The 22951-nt window shown below is 38.1% G+C and overlaps 3 protein-coding genes across 6 annotated transcripts; all 3 read right to left on the reverse strand.

Annotated features, from left to right (window-relative positions):
* Nucleotides 1-12119: 12119 nt before the first annotated feature.
* On the reverse strand, nucleotides 12120-14242 carry LOC128195856 (pleiotropic drug resistance protein 1-like). The gene is made up of 4 exons (XM_052874549.1): nucleotides 14196-14242; nucleotides 13138-13422; nucleotides 12926-13046; nucleotides 12120-12832 (listed from the first exon to the last, which is right to left on the reverse strand). The coding sequence occupies exons 1-4, from the start codon at nucleotides 14240-14242 to the stop codon at nucleotides 12593-12595; spliced, it is 693 nt and encodes a 230-aa protein (XP_052730509.1). The 3' UTR covers nucleotides 12120-12592.
* A 546-nt stretch (nucleotides 14243-14788) lies between these two features.
* Nucleotides 14789-19271, reverse strand: LOC128195988 (UDP-glycosyltransferase 92A1-like). 4 transcript variants are annotated; one of them, XR_008248017.1, is made up of 3 exons: nucleotides 17484-19230; nucleotides 17003-17070; nucleotides 14789-16865 (listed from the first exon to the last, which is right to left on the reverse strand). XR_008248017.1 is itself a non-coding variant. In XM_052875304.1 (2 exons), exon 2 carries the CDS (start codon nucleotides 18024-18026, stop codon nucleotides 17469-17471), a length of 558 nt encoding a protein of 185 aa, XP_052731264.1. In that variant the 5' UTR covers nucleotides 18027-18064; nucleotides 19138-19271; the 3' UTR covers nucleotides 14789-17468. The 4 variants fall into 4 exon arrangements, 2 of the variants coding, with proteins under 2 accessions (XP_052731264.1, XP_052731265.1); XR_008248016.1 differs by having other exon boundaries at nucleotides 14789-16905; XM_052875304.1 differs by having other exon boundaries at nucleotides 14789-18064; nucleotides 19138-19271.
* A 97-nt stretch (nucleotides 19272-19368) lies between these two features.
* Nucleotides 19369-22811, reverse strand: LOC108324537 (heat stress transcription factor A-3). Its single transcript, XM_017557477.2, has 2 exons — nucleotides 22035-22811; nucleotides 19369-20616 (listed from the first exon to the last, which is right to left on the reverse strand). The coding sequence occupies exons 1-2, from the start codon at nucleotides 22275-22277 to the stop codon at nucleotides 19489-19491; spliced, it is 1371 nt and encodes a 456-aa protein (XP_017412966.2). The 5' UTR covers nucleotides 22278-22811; the 3' UTR covers nucleotides 19369-19488.
* Nucleotides 22812-22951: the final 140 nt, after the last annotated feature.

Below are 22951 nucleotides of genomic sequence, written 5' to 3' on the forward strand. Positions count from 1 at the left end.
TCTACTGTCTTATGAAACCATACTGTCATACACATTCAAGCATTTCATACTGTCTTGAAATCACTTGCACGCTTCTCTGCAAGTGATGCTATTTTTAAGTGGTCGTGATTGCAACCCAGAGTTACTGGATCTTATTTTCATTCTCCCGTTCTACCCCTATTGGAAGGTTGAAGGTTGGCAGTTTTTTTCTGCAATTTCATGCATTTCAATATGCAAAAAAGTTGTGGAATGAACTATTTGTCTTTATCTTTTCTTTTATATCTTTTTCTTCATTCACTGACGCACTCCTTTTTCCTTTCTTCCATCTTTTACCTTCTTTCTTCACCTACTTCTTTCTCTACAAGTGTGGAAGAGTAAAAAGTTAAAAAGCATTATAATAAGCACTTATACCTGAACTTTCAAATGACGCGTTACGTGTCGAACAGAACAAATCAATTCTAATTATGACAATTATATTTGAGTAATCTGTTGCAGTGGATAAGAGTACGTTGCGGTAGATAAAATTGATTGGGGAAAATTAGATTTTTCTTTTGGGTTGAATAACATTAATTTTATGTATGAAACTATGAATCTGTCTTTTTTGGTGGTCGAATTAAATTTGTGGTACTATATTCTATAGTTTCCATTATTCGTGTCACAAACAATATCTCTTCGTTCATATCATATTGGCCAGAATAAATCCAATCAGAAGCTTTTTTTTTCTCAATTTTAGTTACATTTTTTCTTCAAAAGTGATTTCAGTATTAACATTATTATTATTTGAAAAAAAATAAGTTTTTCTTTTCAAATTCACTTTTAATATCATTCGCATTCCTTTTTTTTTTTTATATATCGTGCCCATCGAAACAATAAATTTTCCAACATTCAATTATTAACTTGAATCACCATATTAAATGATAAATGTTTTTTAGAATTAGATTAAATTGTAATTTTAGTCTCAATTAAAAGTTCATTTATAATGTTTCTATATGGTATACATTCAGGACTGAACGGTTAACACTAAGTACCGTTTGGTTCATCTGTTACATCAATGTTGGGTCATAATTTGGTAGACATTTAATTTCTTACTGTTTAAATCATTATTGGGTCAAAAGTCCATTAGACGGTTAAAATAATCAGATATTTGATTAGAGATATTGATAAAGTCGTTGATGAATAATTAACCGAATCCCTAGGTATATGAAACACTTATAAATATAATGACATGATCAAAAGTCAGATACATTCCACTCACATTCTACTTACGTTTTACCCATACTCCACTACGCCTAATTACTCAATAGTGATAACAGTTCATTGAATATTCAATAGTTAGCAGAAGCTCTTCAAATCACACACCTAACTTGAACGTCAGAGTGCCTTTTGCAGGTACCTCCCCCTCTGGTCAATAGTACAATCGATCGGAGCCTGTGACGATCGAGCGGAGCAATCGACAAGCGAGCAATCCAGATTGGAAACGAGAGGTTTTGACAATCAAGGCGAGCGGTCCAGACGATCCAAGCGTTCGGAAGCAAGGAGAACACGTCAGAAAGGTTAGTCTCCCGGTCCTGAACTAATCCCTACGAAACATTTTGGCACCCACCGTGGGGCCGAGAGAAGCAGAAGAAACCCAATGATGACCACGAGAAATATGGAGGAACAACTGAACGACATCCCACTGAAACCGCAAGGAACCAAGACTAGCGCCCGATCTTGACATCAATGTTTCTTTTCAACACCGGGAATTTTCAAAGCAAAGACTACCCAACATGGGTCATTATCTCCACATGAAATATTATCAACAAGATAAGTATTTTTGAAATATGAGTATTTCATATCAAAATAAAATAATAAAAAATTTACCCGTATATTATTCTATAACAGTGTTTGAGTTCTACAATAAGCCACAACAAAATTTAAATATCTAATTCACAGTAGATATTGCAGCAACTATTTTACACACACACACACACACACACACACACACACACACACATATATATATATATATATATATATATATATATATATATATATATATAATCTCAATCTCCCGTGATTCTGTAATCATATGATCCGACAGTGCTCAAAGCTCGCCTAGCATTTGTTTTCTTCTATTTTATTATAGTTTATCATGTTTTAGAGATTCAGAAGAAATGCCTTTTGCATCAGTCTTATCAATAATGACTATGCCACATGGGTTGTCCGACCCATGATATCTAAGGATCGCGATACGTTAACAACGTCTATTTTTACAACTTTTTGACAATGGTTATGTGTTAGCACAGTATTGGAGGAGGTTAAAATGATTTTTTTATTTGAAAAAGGTAACGTGGGAAAGTGTAATCAGATTACACTTATGAATCCCAAAATACCCTTGCCTTTTTCATTCAGAAAAAGAGGGTTCATTCTCTCTACAATTTAAATTTTTTGTTTTCTCTCGACTCTCCGTTCTCTCTCCAGTCCTCTGTTCTCTTTGCACTCTCAGTTCAAGGTGTGTCCTTTTTCTTCTTTGTTGAAGGTTTGACCTTTCTTTATTGAAGGTGTCTGATTTTTCTATTGAAGGTGTGTCCTTTCTTTTTTAAGGTCTCGTTTTTGCTTTTGTAAATGAAAGCTCTCTTTTGTTTGTTCAAGGCCTCACCTTTTTGGTTTGTTCTGTAGATTGTATTGCGCAAAATGGAATTGTCCGATGAGAGCAAGGTATATGCCATATGACCTTTGGTTTTCCCCTATCTCGTTTCGGTTTTTGCCCTTTCCTTTATTGTTAGAATTTCCTTTTATGGTTTTATACAATTATAATTTTTGTTAAATTTCAGTTCGTTGATGATGTGGGTGCATCAAGCAAAGAAATTTGTTACTTCTCTGTGAAAGCATAAGCTAATACAATTAGAGAGGATATGAAGGAAGAAAAAAAACCAACACGTCAAAAATAACCTTATGAAGGAATGACGACGAAAGCGTTACAAGAATAGAGCTTATAAAACCCCGTACATTGGATATCGTCTAAAACATGAGTGAATTTTGTATTTAGTGATTATTGGCAGTAGGAGATCAATGTAGGCAAATGTAAATGTAAATGTATTCTAATAAATGTTTTGAATGTTAATAAAGATGTAGGCTATTCCCTTTTTGATTGTCATTTTCATTTGAATTGTTGTTGGTCATCGTTGTTGATCATTCATAAGTTTTGATTTTATGAACAATTTTTATTCCATTTCAATGTCTTTCATAACCAAAATTTTCCATGTCCATTGTGCATGAAAGTCCATTTTTACGCAAGACATGCCTTGGTAATCAATTACATTATCCTTGTAATCGATTACCAGAGTCTAAATGACTTTTTGTACAGAAAGTTGGTGCGCACTACCCAACTATGAGAGTCTCACTCCCTAGGGTATATTTTTTGACATTAAGGGGGAATTTTTTGAATATTTTCAATGGGTAACATGTCTTGGTAATGATTGATGGTGGGAAGTGGTTAGAAAAACATTTTTTTGCATCCATGACCGTTAAACTTGAAAGTAAACTCATTTAGAAAGCTTAGAAAAACTTTGTTTTTGTGAAATTAACTGCACCTAGTAGAGTGGTCTAAAAATTATGAGTTAGTAGTCATTTGAAAACTCTTTGAGTTTAGATTCCAACAAAATAAGAATCAACTCATTTGGATTTCGGTGGAGAAAGTTTAGAGCTAAACAAGCATCAAAGGTCAGAAAAACAGAGTTAGGGAGTATTGTTCATCCAACTAGGGAGTATAGTTAAAGTTTCTGTACAAATGACCATTTTTCCTTTGATAATCGATTACAAGACCCCTGCAATCGATTACCAGGGTAGAAAATGGCCAGAAATGCTTATGGAGCTCATCTAACTTACATGAAAGCACCTAAATGACATTTCTTCTCAACAATTTAATGACCTAACATGTTCATTGGTGCATTAAAGACCACTCATGACCATTAAACTCACTCATCCATCTAAAATAGCAAACATGAAACAATAACTTGAAAGTAAACTAATTTAGAAAGCTTAAAAAAACTTTGTTTTTGGGAAATTAACTGCATCTAGTACAGTGGTCTAAATATTATGAGTTTGAAGTCATTTGAAATCTCTTTGAGTCTAGATTCCAACAAAACAACAATCAACTAATTTGGAGTTCGGTGAAGAAAGTTAAAAACAAAACAAGCAACAAAGGTCAGAAAAACAAAGTTGGGGAGTGTTTTTCATCCAGGTGGGGAGTATAGTTCAAGTTTCTGTACAAATGACCATTTTTCCTCTTATAATTGATTAAAAGCCCCTGTAATCGATTACAAGGGTAGAGAATGGCCAGAAATGCTTATGGAGCTCATCTAACTTACATGAAAGCACCTAAATGACATTTTTTCTCAACAATTCAATGACCTAACATGTTCATTGGTGCATTAAAGACCACTCATGACCATTAAACTCACTCACCCATCTAAAATAGCAAACATGAAACAATACCTTGAAAGTAAACTAATTTAGAAAGCTTAGAAAAACTTTGTTTTTGGGAAATTAACTGCATCTAGTACAATGGTCTAAAAATTATGAGTTTGAAGTCATTTGAAATCTCTTTGAGTCTAGATTCCAACAAAACAACAATCAACTAATTTGAAGTTCGGTGGAGAAAGTTAAGAACAAAACAAGCAGCAAAGGTCAGAAAAACAAAGTTGGGGAGTGTTGTTCATCCAGGTGGGGAGTATAGTTCAAGTTTCTGTACAAATGACCATTTTTCCTCTTATAATTGATTACAAGTCCCCTCTAATCGATTACAAGGGCAGAGAATGGCCAGAAATGCTTATGGAGCTCATCTAACTTACATGAAAGCACCTAAATGACATTTTTTCTCAACAATTCAATGACTTAACATGTTCATTGGTGCACTAAAGACCACTCATGACCCATTAAACTCACTTACCCATCTAAAATAACAAACATGAAACAATAACTTGAAAGTAAACTAATTTATAAGGCTTAGAAAAACTTTGTTTTTGTGAAATTAACTGCACCTAGTAGAGTAGTCTAAAAATTATGAGTTAGCGGTCATTTGAAAGCTCTTTGAGTCTAGATTCCAACAAAACAAGAATCAACTTATTTAGAGTTCAGGGAAGAAAGTTAAGAACAAAACAAGCAGCAAAGGTCAGAAAAACACAGTTGGGGAGTGTTGTTCATCCAGGTGGGGAGTATAGTTCAAGTTTCTGTACAAATGACCATTTTTCCTCTGGTAATCGATTACAAGACTCCTGTAATCGATTACCAAGGCAGAAATTGGCTAGAAATGCTTATGAAGCTCATCTAACTTACATGAAAGCACCTAAATGACATTTTTTCTCAACAATTCAATGACCTAACATGTTCCTGCACCATATACACTGAACACATGCACCTGTAATCGCTTATAGAGAGGATGTAATCGATTACCAGGTTAAAATTACAGTTTTGTACTGAAAGTTTATCTGCGCTACCCAAATGTGGCAACTACGCTCCCCATGATTGTTTTTTGTTTGTTATGAGTGTCTTTTTAAGATATTGTCAATGGAGGACCCTTGTTGGTCATGGTTGATGGTTTCCACAACTTGTAGTGTGAAGTTTGGTAAGTCTTCTGTGTAGGGAAGACCCATCCAGGGTGGTCTTAGCAATGTAGGTCAGGTCCTGGACCATACACACTAGAGACATGCACTTGTAATCGCTTACAAAAAGGTTGTAATCGATTACCAGTTTAAATTTGTAGTTTTGTACTGAAAGTTGATCTGTGCTACCCAGGTGTGGCAACCGCGCTACCCGTGATTGTTTTTTTTGTTTGTTATGAGTGTGTTTTTAAGATTTTATGAATGAAGGACCTTTATTGGTCATGGTTGATGGTTTCCACAACTTGTAATGTGAAGTTTGGTAATGAATCAATTGTGTGTGCGAAAAAGCCCAAACCTCGGTGATACCAACCTCGACGGTGTGTGCGAAAAAGCCCAAACCTTGGGAGAAATACCCCCAACCACAATGGGAGACAAAAGCCAAAGACTTACACAACCACAGAAATGCCGCCAACGACAATGCACGCCAAAATCAACAAAATTCCAGAACGGGGGATATATACCACCAACGAGCCCATAGTCACACCATCAAAAAAAGAGGAAATGGGTAAAGAGAGAGACGAAATCCTCGACAGTGACCAAATGACCCAAGAAACGAAGTAAGAAGAGTCGAACTCAAACTCAAAGGGGAGAGAGAAACAACATTTCAATGGGGGACAGAGAGTGAAGAAAAGCAAGGAACGAAGAAGACCGAAACGGTGGAGAGAGATAGATGCTTCAATGGTGGAGAGAGATGGAAGCTTCAATGGTGGAGAGAGAGTTGAGAAAACTAAGCTGCGAAAAAGAGTGAATCTGAAAAAAAAAAGAAACCGCCAAAAGGAGTTTCTATCCAAATTCTTTCCAAAATTGCCCTTCTAAACAAATTCCACCTTTTTAAAAAAACCTTTTAAAACCAACCAATGAAACAACGCCTCGTGGCGTTGTAAAAAATTTGGCAAAATATAGTTGTTAAAGAAATGTTTTCCGCTATCTAAATATTGAAAAACTGAACAAGATTGCATATCACTGGTACATAGTCTATAATTTATAATTTATGTGAAAGAAATTTCCAAAACCATTAACCAAAATAAACTTTTTCGGTCCTACTCAGCTCTGAATAACTTCTTAGCAGTTTCATCTTATACTGTGAATCCAATTATGACAGTTCTACAAGAATCATTCAAGATTTATTCAAGGTTTATTCTTTATGCATTTTTCTTTATAAAGCGGTAGGTAAAAAGATTTTGAATGGCAATGTTGTCAATGATGGGACCACAAGTGGGGACATCTTCCATTTTGGGATTCTTAAACACTAACCTAAAGGTGACTTCCTCGGCGTTGAAAGAAACGGCGGAAGGGTTCCAACCCTAGACGTTGTATAGTGTTTGAAGCTCTATGTTTGCGATGCAGACGCAACCGACACATAGATGGATTCCAAATTGGGTACATGGGCGAGTCGCACAAAAGCTATTCCTGTTCATCATCAACTAGATCAAGAAAAAGATTTTCCCAGTCGATTGAAAGCACTTAACCAGAGAATTTTAAAATCGAGGTCGCCCGCAATGCTAATCGCGCTGATCTCTGCAGGACAATCATTGAATATGGCAAATGTTGGCAATCCAAAAGCCATGGCTTCAATTACTGTCAACCCAAAGACTTTATAAAATGCAAGATGAATAAAAACATCCTTTGTGACTGTTGCCTCACCTCGTAAAAGACTCACCAACAACGTCAAAACAACTTCAAGAACTTTGACTAAAGAAGCATACATAGGTCCAATGACGCACTCACCACTTAGCCAAATTTGGAATCAGATGTTCAACCACTCGGCCACTCGACCTCACAGATATTCGACCATTCGGCCTCATAGCTATTAAGTCATTTGGCCTCACAACTATTCGGTCATTCGGTCTCACAGGTATTCGACCATTCGGTCACAACTGCTCAGCCTTTCATGGCCTCAAGTACTTAGCCAAATTTGGCATCAGGCAATTCGGTCTCACAGGTATTCGGCCCTTCGTCCTCAACTATTAGACCATTCGGCCTCACAGGCTCATCCGTGATACATCTGATAATGATTGATTTCACCGTTATTTGAGAGTAAATTTTGATACCAAATGAACCCTTTTTGACTTAGAAACTTGCTTGTTCTCATGGTTTTAGCTTGTTTTGGTCAATAAGAGAGTTGAGGTTATACTTGAAAATTTTATCACTAAATTCCCTTGATTTTGCAGGAAATGAGCTGAATTGGAAGAGGAGTTAAGTTGTCAAGAAGTTGGAACTCATAAAGGACAGAAAGAGCACCAGAAGGTGCAAAAGGCCGCATGAGGCTTGGGCGCCCTTTTCTGGGGCCCTCAGCGTAGCAGTCTTGCAGTCACGCCTGAGGACCCTATCAGGGGCGCTGAGCGCCAATCTTCCTGTAACGTTTCACGCCTGGGCGCTGAGTGCCATCTTCTCCCAAGCTCGCCTGGGCGCCCTACGTAGAGGCGCTGAGCGGTGTCAACGTTGGCCCATGATCCAATTCAACCCTATTTCAGGATTTGCTCGACCTAGAGAGAGTATCTTTTGACATAAATGACACAAATTCAGATTTTCTTCAACTCTCTAGAGGCAGAAGTGGATGCGGAAGCTCTCCTCTAGAGGTTTTAGGGTTTATCTTTCATTCTCATTCCATTGCTCATCTAGTTTCCCCATGACAAGGGGGAACTAAATTCAATTTGTTATTGGGGAATGATGTAACCTTATGAACTCTCATGTATTTGACTTGATTTTAATTATATATGCTTCTTTCATCAATTGTTAGGGATTTTCTCCTTCGCTCTATGCTTGTTATGTTTTGATCGTTCATGGCATGATTTTATGGTCTTCTTTGTTATTGGGAAATACCTAGAAACCACGATCTGGAGAATTTCTCCCAAGAGCAATATTGCCTAGGGATGGGGATAGGAGGATTGGTCGTCTTAAGCTTTTAATCTGCAGAATTAATTATTAGGGATGCAAGGGGTTGTGGTCTAGTAATTAAGGATAGACTTTCTTCGCCGAGGGATTGGATTTTAAGTACTTTAGAAAGTGACGTTAACAATTGAATGAAGAAGACAAATTTGTATATGCATGAGAGTAAGCTATGTGAAATCAAAACCCCAACAAAATACTCATCTCATAATTTCAATATCATTCATTCACCTTCATGTTTTTCTTCACTTGATCAAAAGTGCATTCATATTTACTTTCTTGTTTTTGAATTCAAAAACCCTAAATTATTCTTCATAGTCTCAATTAGTTAAGTAATTACATGATTGTCTAGTACCGTGAGTCTCTTGGGAAATGATACTTAGTCTTACCATTTATTATTACTTGATATGATTCGGTACACTTGCCGAGGTCTTAACAATATTTTCAGTTTTTGTCTCCAAACATTCAACCGAAGGCCGCTCGGTCTTACATGCTTGGTCGTCCGGCCCTATAGCATAAGATATTTTTATATTAATTGTCTAAACTTGTAAATGCATTGGTTTGATTGGTTATATTTTTCTCACCATTCAAATTCGAATTGTTATTATTTCTTTAGTGCAGATAACAAGATCTTACACAGAAATCACTTGGCCAATCAGGAGCATACCGTTCGGACAACCTCATAAAACCCAAGGAAGTTCTCCAAGAACTCCTTGGTCAAAGACGAGAGGTAAAGCCCTCTCACTAGGAATTTCTCTAGGAACTCCTAGGTCAAAGCCGAGAGGTAAAGCCCTCTCAACTAGGAAGTTCTCCAGGAACTCCTAGGTCAAAGCCGAACGGTAAAGCCCATTCATTAGGAAGTTCTCTAGGAACTCCTAGGACAAAGCCGAGAGGTAAAGCCTTCTCACTAGGAAGTTCTCCAGGAACTCCTAAGTCAAAGTCGAATGGTAAAACTCGTTCACTAGGAAGAACTCCTAGCTCAAAGCCGAGAGGTAAAGCCCTCTCACTAGGAAGTTCTCTAGGAACTCCTAGGTCAAAGCTGAACGGTAAAGTCCGTTCACTAAGAAGAACTCCTAGCTCAAAGCCGAGAGGTAAAGCCCTCTCACTAGGAAGTTCTCCAGGAACTCCTAGGTCAAAGCCGAACAGTAAAGCCCGTTCATTAGGAAGTTCTCCAGCAACTCCTACGACAAAGCCGAACGATAAAGCCCGTTCACTAGGAAATTCTCTAGGAACTCCTAGGTCAAAGCCAAACGGTTACAAACGTTCTTTGTGGAATCTAATCCGGCCTTATAAAACGGGTTAGTCTAATTGTCTCCATTCTTGTTTTTAACAGTTCAAATTCGATTTCTATTTAGTGTGCAGGACAAACGACTTCGCCAACTTTAAGCAAACTGTTCAGTGAGGAACATTCTCTGTGAACTCTCACCCAAGATTCATTGACCTACATAATGTTCTAAGTAAACTCCTAGAGTCTGCTTCCCGATACAGGGATAAATGAAAGCTTAAGGAGCACCGAACACAGCCTCCCCAAATACCTTATCATAAGTCCTATAGTTAATTGTGGTTAACTCAGACTTGAGGCGCATATGTATGGTATACACTCAACACCGAACGGTTAACACTAAGTATCGTTCGGTCCATCCACTACATCAATGTTGGGCCATAATTGGGCCGACGTTTAAGTTATTACTGTTTAAATCATTATTGGGCCAAAAGTCCAGCAGACGGTTAAAATAACCAAAGATATCTGATTGAAGATATTGATAAAGCCGTTGATGAATAACGAACCGAATCTCCAGGTAAGTTTGTTATTATTTAGTCTATGAAACATTTATAAGTACAATGACAGATCCAAAAGCCAGGTACGTTCCACTTACATTCTACTTACGTTTTACCCACACTCCACTACGTCCAATTACTCAATAGTGATAACAGTTCACTGAATATTCGTGAGTAGAAGCTCTTTAAATCACATGCCTAACTTGAGCATCAGAGTGCCTTTTGCAGGTAACTCCCCCTCTGGTCAAGAGTACAATCGATCGGAACCGATGACGATCGAGAAGAGCAGTCGACAAACGAGCGATCCAGACTGAAAGCGAGCGATCCAGACAATCAAGACGAACAAGTCAAAAAGGTTAGTCTCGGTCCTGAACTAATCCCTATCGGAACCATTTCTATTCGATTATTTTAGTTCTATTTTTTCCATGACTTTAGTTTTCAGATTTCAGAAAAATCATAATTTAGTGAAATATTTAATTTTGCTTGTTTATATTGCAGTTTCGATAAATGTGTTAATATTAGGGTTAAATATGTTTTTAGTCTCTCAATTTTACTCCTCCTCCTTAGAAAAATCTTAATTTTTGGTCCTCAAAAACTAACAGCTTACAAACCAGCTGATGTGGCTGAGGTTTGGCCACCTATTTTTAGAGCTTTTTCTAACTCTTGGCACTGGTAGAAAGTGAACGATCACGCGCTTCTCCGGCGGCTCTGAGGCCTTCGATGGCCGCCAAATTAAGATTGACCTCTCCCCCGTCCAATGTAGTCGCCTTCCGATGTGGCGGCGAGTTTCTCGAAATGACAGAAGATTACTCCAAATACTGTTAGAATCGCTGCAACGGAATTATTAGCGTGGAACAAACCAAGAGGGGGGGGGGTGAATTGGTTATATACTTTTATTTTGCCTTTTATTATTTTTCTCTTAATTTTTCTTACTGAGCAGATAATTAAATATAAATGACAGAGTAAGGGAAAGAGAAAAATTGCACAGGTGATTTTATCCTGGTTCAGATCACTTGGATCCTACGTCCAGTCGCTTATCTCAAACAAGATAAACCTTTTTCACTAACACAAAACAGTTACAAATATTAATTACAAAGAAAAACAATTTGTAAGAGTTTAGAAATACCACCTCTCTTGAAACCACAAGAGACGAACTTACACTTCCTTTGAATCTTCACAAAGGATGACCACCTCCTTCGAATGCTTCACGAAGGATGATTCTCTTCCAGGCACTTCCTCGGATACACCAAGGATGAACAAGTTATTCCTCTGTCACCGCAGTAGCACTTCAGGACTTTGCGGACAAGAGTTTCCTTAGCTTCAACAGAGTTCTCAAAGAGTTCAGAGGTCTTTAGCACAAGGGAAGAGTTGTTATTGAGATGAAGAGTGAGTCATCTTATAGACTCAGCCTAATACCCTTCCATTCTTCGAAAACGGGCCATCTAACGCATTTAATCGATTAACACAAGTATTAATCGATTAAAATGAGTACAACGGCTAGTTTTTCAAATCTGAAACCCCCAACGGCTAGTGTTAATCGATTATTCTCAGGAATAATCGATTAACTAATCGATTATTACTAGCTTTAATCGATTATTACAGGGGCAATTGGGTTTTCAGTGCCAGCCTCGTTTTAATCGATTAAAACTGGGTTTAATCGATTAAAACAGCTTGTGGATGATTCTCAACAGTAAATAAATCAAATATAAATTACAAGAATCAACTCTAATACATATTTGAGCACTATTACATCAACTTTGATTATTATAAAAGCTTTATAAAATACAGAGATCTTCAATTTGTGTTTATGGATCTGGACTTGTGCAAATCTGTTCATCATCAAAACTTCATCTTTGATTTTTGCTAACAAATACAACCTCGTTTCCAAGACCAAGAGGTTCCTCTCGTAGCACGTGCTTAAGAGCCTCAAGGACTCCGTCAAAACCCTAAAATCTTGTGACTCCTTGATGCCTATGTCGGAAACGATCGAAATCACGCAGAAGTGCGTTGATTAGATGGTTTCCAGAACTTCGTCCGCGGATCCTGCATTGTTCGGATGGCCGGTGAGTGACGCCACTACTGCTTCCAAACAGGTCCTCTGGAATGGAATTGATGGTGTAGGAAAGAAAGGCCGGCGCCGATCACGACGATTCTTAGTTTGAAGATCTGTCGCTGAGAAGGAGCTTCTGGAGACGCTGGTTTCGAATCTTCTAAGCGCTTCCGATATAATCAAATACAATCCAAAGATAGAATATATATATATATTTTGTTTTGGTTTTCCTATTTTACTGAAAAACAGATTAAAAAGAGCTTGTTTTGGTGAAAAGTGTTAGCAAGAGGAGTTTGGTCTTAAGAAGTGGTTTAACCTTAAGACTTTCATCAAGCTTTCCAGACAAGGCCAAGAGGAGTGTGGTCTTTCCTGAACTGGGAGGACCCAAAAGCAGTGTCATCCTGCAAGGTTTAATAATCCCGCTGACATCTTTAAGAATGGTAACGTGTTTCTTTTTGCTTGGGACAATATGTAGCAAGTTAAGAAATCCCTGCAAGACCAAATACCATGATGAGACTAATTGAAAAAACAAAAGAAAACAAAGAAACCAAGCTCATATACAGTAGATTCAGCCCTTCCCTACCTCTATGACATTGGTAACAGAGTTGATGAAAGAAGACAGGGCTCTACTTCCCGCAAAAGCCTCTGCGTCAATATTCAAGTGCTCGTATCGAACTTCAATGGTTGGAAGATCAAGCCCAACTCTATAACAATAACAAACCAAGCGAGAGGTGAAAAACATGAGACTCAACAAAAATCCTACCAGTATAGTGAAGAAGAGGTAATATAATATACCTGTCAAGACGCTCCCTGAACTTCAACAAGAACCTCTCGTTGTCCTCTTCGGCTACTTTGACCAACCTCTCAAGAAGATTTGCTTTCTGTTGGAAACCAAGATCAGTGACATCGATTTCGTTTGCAGCTCCATGTGATGTTGTCAACAACCCTTTCCTTAGACGGTTGTAGGTGGGGAGCTTCTCGAGAGCAGCCCATTTGAGAGCTTCTTCGTCATCCTCTTCACGTGAAGACTTGTTGTTCCTCCAAACGGTTGAACTTCTGGCACGTAAACTTTTACTTGCTCTGTAAATATCTCCCTACATGTTTTCCTTTATCCCTTGTTTCCCCTTCTTCTTCTCCTACTTGAAGGTAGAAAAAGCTAATATAGCTAAACCAATCAAAGCACTACTCTTTCCGTCTGCAACTAAATGCTAAAGAATGAAAAAGCTTGTATAAAAAATGAAGGAGTATTTGGGTTTCTCTTCCTCACAAACATGTCTGTATTTATACATGCATGAGAAAAAAGCAGGCGGAGCTTGAAGAGCCAAACGTAAATATAGAATCATACGCTTTGGTTTTTGCTTTTGTTTTTGTTTAATGTAAGAAAAACCATATAGAAAGAAAGAAAGAAAATTTGTAAGAAAACATTGTCTTGAGTTTGTAAAAATAAATTAATGCAATAAATTAACAATATACAATTATAGCTGCGGAAAAACAAAAATTATATTGTACAATATATATTCTTCAAATAAAAGGAAAAAAATTATAATAATTTTTTTTTAATTAATAATAATGATAATAAAAAGTTGTTAGCTGATAGACATGACGCACTGGAAAATTTCCAAGTCTGAAAGGAAAGTTTCAATCTCTCTACCCTAAAGAAGAGGAGGACATTTCTCAGAGACGCGTTGGAAAAGAAGATAGGACTGCTGCTCGAAGAAGCCACGCTCGACGACCTTCTCGTGCCGAGTTACTCCTACCTGAACGAAACGCTTTACGACGTCGTGTGTGTGGAGAGGATTTTGAGTTATTTTCTGGAAAGCTTAGAGGCAAGAAACGCCGCATCGAACGAAGACCCCGCAGCAGTGAGGTCGCCGGCGCTGATGCTCGTTGGAAAACTCATCGATGGTACCTATCGGAGATAACTTCCGACGCGAATCTCAAGCCGGAGAAGTTCTACAATTTCGCCATCTCGCTTGCAAGACTCTTCCAACGTGTCACTGTGTTTTTAACGATCTTAGTTTTGAAGGAAAAAAAAATTAAGTTTTGAAGACTAAAATCTATCTTACTTTAAAAAGAAGAACTAAAAACAAATTCGTTTAATAGTTTAGAGACTAAAAACATATTTAACTATTTTTTATAATTGTATATCCTAAAAAATGTGAATATTAAGATAAAATAGCAATAATAAAAGAACGAAAATTGAGGATTTACAATTTATTTTAAATATTATTTTCACTCATTAATTCGTATGACAATTTTTAAATATTATTGATTTTTTTCTATTGTATTTTCAATTTCATCTATTTTATTTTTAACATATAGTATCAAATTATGTAACATCCCAGATCATATAGAAGCATATAACATAGTAAGTCCACATTTAAATAAAGAGAACAGTTAAAGTAGACTGTAAATAAAGTTTGTTAAGCTTACAGTCATCCGATAAGGAGTCAGAATTTAAAACTTAAGCATACTAAAGTATTTCAAAAGATAAGGAATAACTGATATAATCCTAAGGAGACTAAGCAGCAGCATCATCTTCCTCCAAAGTCTGCTCCAGAGGCACCTCATCCATCTCTGCTCACATCCAAGTGATGATCATTGCAAAAGAAAGCATACCCAAGCAAACACAAACACACAAGCAAGGGTAAGTTAGATATACGAAAATCATGTTATAACAATCACATACAACATGCAAGTTTAATTCAAAGTCAATGAACCATATAACACCACTTGTTACACTTTACACTTGACTCGTCCGGACATAGAATGATTGTCGAGCTATGGCGGGTCATGCACTCGTGGTGGCCTCTACTGCTTTGCAAAGCCATTGCCAATGAGTTTCACCCTACCACACTCACGAGGTTGGTCCGTTATCACTCACCTTGGGCCATACTAGAAGCACCCAAAACTAGGACCTCCTGCTACTACTCACGACATGATTCAATCCTCTCTACTTGAGAATGATTGACCATTGTAGTTTCAAGATAACCCATAAGACTAAGCTACCATGCAAATCATTCTAAACACTAAGGGCACCACCATGTATCCCCCTTGAGGATCATGGAATTACGTTCAATACTGATACTTTTCACCTTAACATCAACATGATAATGCACACATAAGCCCTTAAAGCAACTGGAACAATTAAGTAAAATAGCATATTGGAATAAATAGGAATACAGGCCTAACAGAAAACATCAACACATAATGAGCAAGACCGAACACCTTGTGAATGGTGGAGACCGAACTGGTATCTCACTTCCCAAAGGACTGGACCGAACAGTCCATAAAAGGTAAGACTGAAGAAGTGGTCGGACACTATTTAAGACCATCCACTAAGACCGAACGCTACCAAGACCACCCACTAAGATCGAACGCTACTTAAGACCACCCACTAAGACTGAACGCTACCCAAGACCGAGCACTATCAAGACCAAACGCTACCATAGAGACCGAACGCTACCTAAGAGACCGAACGCTACCTAAGATATCGAACGCTACCTAAGATACCGAACGCTACCTGAGACCTAGCACTATCAAGACTGAACGCTCCCTAAGACCGAATGCTACCTAAGATACCAAACGCTACTTGAGACCGAGCACTATCAAGATTGAACGCTACCTAAGACCGAGCACTAAGATCGAACGCTACTTAAGACCGAGCACTAAGATCGAACGCTACTTAAGACCGAGCATTAAGGCCGAACTCTACTTAAGACCAAGCACTAAGATCGAACGCTACTTAAGACCGAGCACTAAGGCCGAACTCTACTTAAGACCAAGCACTAAGATCGAATGCTATTTAAGACCGAGCACTAAGGCCAAACTCTACTTAAGACCAAACACTAAGACCGAACGCTATTTAAGACCACCCACTAAGACCGAACGCTTCTACGACCGAACGCTAAGACCGAACACTCAACAGCGCATGACCGAACGGTTATTAGTTCGCTTTCGGCGAAACTGCATAATTCTGCAGAATTTCTGCAGAATTATGAACAGCACCTAACATAACCATTCCTAACCATTTTTACTAACTTCTAACACCCTTAATTCTTGTTTTATACTTAATTAAACTCATCTAAATGATTCTAAACATTCCTACTACCATTCTAAAGTGATTAAGACTCAATTTCAACTCTAAAACACCAATTTTCCCAACTTAGGGATCCAAAACCCAATCCTACTGCTTTGCACCTATTTTGATCAATTTAGTGACTCAAACAAGTCACAATCCACTTGCTAAGACTGCCCCAACAGCCCAGTTGCACTTTAGACCTCAAATGCCCAAAATCACTACCTCACTTCCTCTCAAAGTGACCTAAAACACCATAATTTCACTTACTTTAGAGCTCAAACAAGCAAACCAAACAACACACCCATTAAGGAATTTAACATACATACAAATATTGCAAGCAAATTGAAAACAATATCTAGCTCCCCTTACCTGGAAAACTCCACAACACAGCTTACAGTATTGTTCTCTACCGCACCTCACACAGCAAGGGCACAACCCCACTCTACAAATCACCCAAGTGGCGATAGAAACAGCTCTTAGAGCTAGAACGAACAGAGGAAAAACGTAAAGAAGGGTACACTAGGCACATGCAACTTGCCTTAAGTCCCAAACAGTGGAGAACAGTGAAAAGCTACTTACCCGCTGAAAAATAAAAATCTATTCGGATGGTTGCGAAGGTCTCAACACCGCGGTCACCTGAGCACCACCTAATCAACAATGCAACGGCTGAATGTGAGGGAATGGTAGAGAGAAGACAGAGCAAGGTTAGGGAAAATAAGAGTTTTAGAGAGAGAAGGAAAAGTTGACTAATGAACTTAGATTTTGAAAGGTCCCTTCTAAAGTCATGATGTCCTTAGTTTTACGGGCATGTCTACCTCAACATAAAGCCCAACTGCTCTTGACCCATTTTTAAGGTCCTTACAAAATTTGGTTAAATATGTTTTTAGTCCCTAAACTATTGGCCGTTTCTGGTTTTAGTTCCTCTTTCAAAGTAAGGTACATTTTAGTCCTCTTCCTTAAAGAAACTTTGATTTTAGTTCTCTAAAACTAACACCGTTAAAAATTAGCTGACGTGGCTAACGGTAGACTGACACACGATTTTTTTTCAAGTGTTTCTCACCTTTTCTCCCCTTCTCTCTCTTCCTTCCATCTTCCACCCAACTTCATCTTTCACAACATCCTTGGTCACATCTCTAACGTAACCAACTTTCTTTCTCATGGAAATGGCAATCCCTTTCTTTGTCTCCTCCATCACCAAAGCAATCTTTTCCCCAATATCATGACACTTAACTTCACAACTCTTCCCTCTTGCAACCTCCACACATATCCCAACCTCTTTCTCCAACAACTTGCAGTTGTAAAACTGCTTCGCCGCCGTTGGCCATCCCAGAATAGGCACCGCCTGACTCAGTGATTCCAGCACCGAGTTCCACCCGCAGTGACTCAGAAACACCGAAACCGCAGAATGCCACAAAATCTCCAACTGGGGCGCCCAATCGCGAACCACCAAACCCTTCCCCGATTCTTGAACCCTCTCGACAAAACCCTCCGGCAACCATTTATCTTCTCTGAACTCCGAATTTATGCCCAACCCGATTGGTGGTCTCACAACCCAGATGAAACTCTTTCCACAACCCGATTGCAGGATACATGCATGTACCATTATTAAACAAATGTTGGCCAGAGCTTACAGCCTAACTCCTGCACAAATTGTAGACTTCTATGAACAAAATGGCCCTCATATATTCAATGAATCTGGGTATAATAATAACATTACTATTAATCAATATTAACAATTGACGGCAACAAATAATAACGTGATTTCGTTTCTGTTTCTGTTGATGATGAAACAACCAACATGCAGACTTGGAAAAAATTGCTTTGGTGATGGAGGAGACAAAGAAAGGGATTGCCATGAGGAAGAAAGTTGGTTACGTTAGAGATGTGATCGGAGATGCTGTGAAAGACGAAGTTGGGTGGAAGATGGAAGGAAGAGAGAGAGAAAGGGAGAAATGGTGAGAAACACTTAAAAAAAAATAGTGTGTCAGTATACCGTTAGCCACGTCAGCTAATTTTTAACGGTGTTAGTTTTAGAGGACTAAAACCAAAGTTTCGAAAAGAATAAGGACCAAATTGTACCTTATTTTAAAAGAAAGACTAAAACCAGAAATGATCAATAGTTTAGGAACTAAAAACATATTTAACCCTAAAAAATTTGAATAAGTTTCTCCAATAATAAGGGCGTTTTTAAAAATCAAGAGTTGTCACGTCTGATATAATTATTTACTTTCGTTGCTTGTGACGTATCTTTTTTCATCTTTATTTTAAACTTCAATTTTAATATTTGATAGAAGAAACTATCAAATTGATAAAAATAAATAGGTAAAATTCTAACATAATATAAATTATTTAACGTAAATATATAAAAGCAATTATATGGCAAAATTATTTAAAATATATAACAGTACATTTTAGTTATATAAAATAAATGTCATTATGTAAATGCACTGGTTTAAGTACAGGGTATAATTTATATATTAAAATTTTTAATCATATAAAATTAACTATTTAACATGCGGGATAAAAATAAAATACTAATGTAATGAAAAAAACTTAACAAATGTAAAAAATAATCTTACGCAGAATATTTGTAATAATAGAGTAAATAAAAAGTAAAATAAAAAATTGAGAAGAAGCATAAAATGAATAATCAGTGAATGTTTGCTTAAAGGGCTAGAAAACAGGAAACTAACCAATCCATTTAAACAGCACACCTTACCACACATCTGCAAGAGCAGGGCATTGCAGAGAAAAGCATGTCCCGAAACAGGTTCTGATGAACTTGCCTTCTATGGTATTTGCTTGAATCATTCATCAGGTGAAAACAAAAAGTATATTTTACTTGAATATGGAAGTTGTCAATGATTACACAATGAGAATTTACATAGAAAATTATGGACAATTAGAGAAATAATGTGAAAAGAATAAAGAATTGAAAGCAAATAAGGAATAAAAGCAGGATAATGAATTCAGTTCATAAATCAAATGACTCAAAAATATGACCCCTAGGAACCATTTACATAGCAAGCACCCAAAGGGCAACAAGTGCAGGTGCATATGAAGCCCTATGGATCAAGATTCTGAGGCCTGTCTTCTTTTGGCTTACCAGATTGACCATCTAGTTCACCAACAGAAGGTTCATCACCTGCCCACTTATCAATTCCCAAACTTCCAGAGCCAATATCCCACATGTCTGACTCAGACATGCCACTTGTTACTCCAAACTCTGGAACATGTTCATAATTCATAGGATTTCCCCACAGCTCATTCCCACAGCTTGAACCAACACCAACACCACTAAGATTGAGGCCAGTATCCCATATATCTTCAAGCTTGATAATGTCTTCAGCTCCAAGAGCAGAAAAATCTTGAAAGCCTTTCTCCTGGGTCAAAACCTCTGGGAAGGAAGTAAAATAATCTGGAGGAAGTTCTAGACTAGGGCTCATAACACTCTTCCCTTTGACAAGGAGGTCTTCAGATGATCCTTCTCCAATCATCGTTTCTTGAGGTGATGTGATCCTGTGCACTGCAGCCAAATCATCTGTTACAATATTCTGAATTTGAACAGTGAGATCTTGTGCACCTCCACTCATTTCTCCCGCCAAACCCTGTGAAAGGTAGTGAGGAGACTGTTCAATGGAAACTGGACTTAGTTTTGGAGATTCAGAAGACATGTCTATATTTGTCCAATCAGGTTGGTACCTCACTATCTGTCCTTCTTGGAGAGCTTCTGCTGTTCCAGTTTCATGTTGGTGCTGCTTGACAAACTTCCTTACCACTCTTGGAGAATCTATTTCTCTTTGTTCTTTCTTTTGCCTTAGGCGGGCTAAAAAGGCTGGGTTTTGGATCAACTTGGCCAGGAAAGAAACCATTTTTTTCTGCCTTTGTTCTGCAGATTGCAGCCTTTGATTCACTTCTCCTGCACGGTTAGCAGTTCTTCGTTGCTCTTGCTGCAAATCAACCACCTCTTCCATCAAGATAGTCCTTTCTTTCCTAAGCTTTTCTATCTCAACCTCAACCTCAACCTCAGACCTCCCTGCCTCAGTGGTAGAAGATCCAATTCCAATATAGCTACCAACCTGCTGGGATTGTGGTGATCTACGTCTTTGTATGTTCTTCAGCAAGTGCTTCTTCGATCGCTGGAATGCTTCATTGAAAAACTCCCACTTGTCCGTGTCAATCTTCCGGAATCCCTGGAGACAAACACCAAGTTACCTGAGAATGTATGGAGCAGAAGCAGAAGGCCCCAAGACAATAATGAGGGGGGAAATGGAATAAATATTAGCAAGGGAAAACAAGATATACATATGGTTTAGGTACACCAAAACTTAAGCACTATGAGCTGATAGAGAGAGGAAGCTATATTGGAGTATGTATTCTATAAATTCAGAGCAAGCTTTGCACAGAGATAAGGAAAAAGTCAAAATGACACATGCCCCAAAGAACCTTGAGAACTACCTGTGGAAGATGAAATCCCTTCTAGAGGAGGGAGAATATTTCTCCTGTTGTCACTTCCAGTAGTAGTAGTAGTGGTAATCTCTCAAGTCTCAATCCTAACTACAATTCAATGAGTAAAAATCCAAACCATACTCATATTACTCAATTCCATTAGTAACAGCAATAAGCAAACTCAAAATAACACACAAGACTCGCAACAATACATCTCAAGATAGCAGCTATTACAATGGGCAGATTCTGTAGACTAAAATATTAGAGTCATGATATGCCAACACTCCGTTGTTTCATATACCTCATTAACATCTATCTGTCATTATCTCCATCTCTCTTTCTATCACATCACATTACCTATTATAACTACATTCGTTTCCTTTTTCTCGCTTTGTTCCTTTACTAGTCAATTAGATTTGAAGTGCCCTACAATCTTAACTCTGCCTTTAACAAAGGAGAAAACAGAAGCAAATAAACCTAGGGATAGTTTGATTCTTTTGACTTTCTGTTTTAAAAACTCTTTTCCAAATCAATTTGACACGACCAAGAAATTAATTTCTCATCCAAAATCTTTGAAGTTGAAAATTGTTCTAAAACAAGGAGAGGTTTTACAAACCAAAATGCAAACAATAGGAGCCGATGTTCCCCATCTTTTTTGTTTTGTTCCAAGTACTATCTATTGAAGCACTCAGGAGAAAAATTTACAAAAAACAGAAATGCTCTTCACTATAAAAACACTTTCTAATGCCATCAGGGGCTGGAACAAAACAAAACCAGGCCTTACGAAAAACTAAGGTTCACTCTCTTTATCCGCACAAATACACTACACACTCATCCATTACAAACACGCACGCATTCAGAAAATCCATGCAAGCAAGCAAAGAAACCATACTAAATATTTAAGAAACACAACACACCATAAAAAAAATACGTCAAAATTTCAACTTTATTTACATTCTCACACCCCAGTGGATACATCAACTTGTCAAATCAAAGTACATACAAGAAGTCAATCTAATCCAAATTACAAAAAACACCCAAAGAAAACAGCACAAAGTAACTTACATAAGGACCCACAAGCCAAAAGCAAAAGAAGAGTTACAAAGAGATAAAAGGGAAGCAGCCATGTGTAGCGGAACGAAAGCAGAGCGAAGATACCCACATAAGTATTAAGCTGGCGAACGAAACTGGAGAAGTTGTTGTGCTTGAAATGTCGCGGCAAGACGACTCTGGCGAACTCCAGAGGGTCCCAGACGACGAAGCTAAAGCCGGAGGAGGCCCAGGAGATGATGGGGTCGAGAGTGGGGTCATCGACGAGGTCGAAGGTCTTGGACAGAAACGGCGGAACCGGGTTCATCTGCAGAACCTCCAAGGGCTTGGGAGAGTTGTCATCGGTGGGGTTCATTGTGAAGAGCAATTAAGGAATAATAAGAGAGGTTTAGAGTGGAGTTTGGAGGGTAAGAAAGGGGCTATTAAAGGGGTGCGAGGGCGGTGGAGGGTGGAGGAATGGCGGTGGCAAAGGAGGGCCATTGCACAGTGAAAGTGTGACTGTGAGAGTGCCGACTTTGATTAATATTTGAGGTTGAGGTTGAGGTTGGTTTGTTTCGTGGCAGTTACGTTGGTTAGTTACAATTACAACTGAGGATGGTTGATTCTTGGGGAACAGTGTTTGTGTGTTGGGACCGCGTTGTTGGGTAGATATTTTTGTCACACGCACTATTGTTTAGCTGTTTCTTGGGTTGGATTTTGTGGTCACTGACAGCGACTGGTCAAGTCAGATACTTAGTGCCCAAGACAACTCTACCACCCAATACCACACTTGTAAACTTGCTTTTCCTATTCTTGTCTTTTCTGCGGATTTTTCCTGGGTCCCCCGGCTTTTCTTTTATTTTATTGCAGTTTATTCATGATTGTTGTCACAGAATAACAAGTACGCAGTAGCAAGGGTTTTTTGTTGTTCTTTCATCAACACATGTTGTGTCTGTGAGGTTAAATAAAATTTGCAGAGGGATTTTGCTACCATGGATCCTCTTGACTTCATACAGAAAAATTTATAAGCTCTCCCCATTAACGTCTGAA

This window comes from Vigna angularis, chromosome 3 (assembly GCF_016808095.1).
Source record: "Vigna angularis cultivar LongXiaoDou No.4 chromosome 3, ASM1680809v1, whole genome shotgun sequence".
Lineage (NCBI taxonomy): Eukaryota > Viridiplantae > Streptophyta > Magnoliopsida > Fabales > Fabaceae > Vigna > Vigna angularis.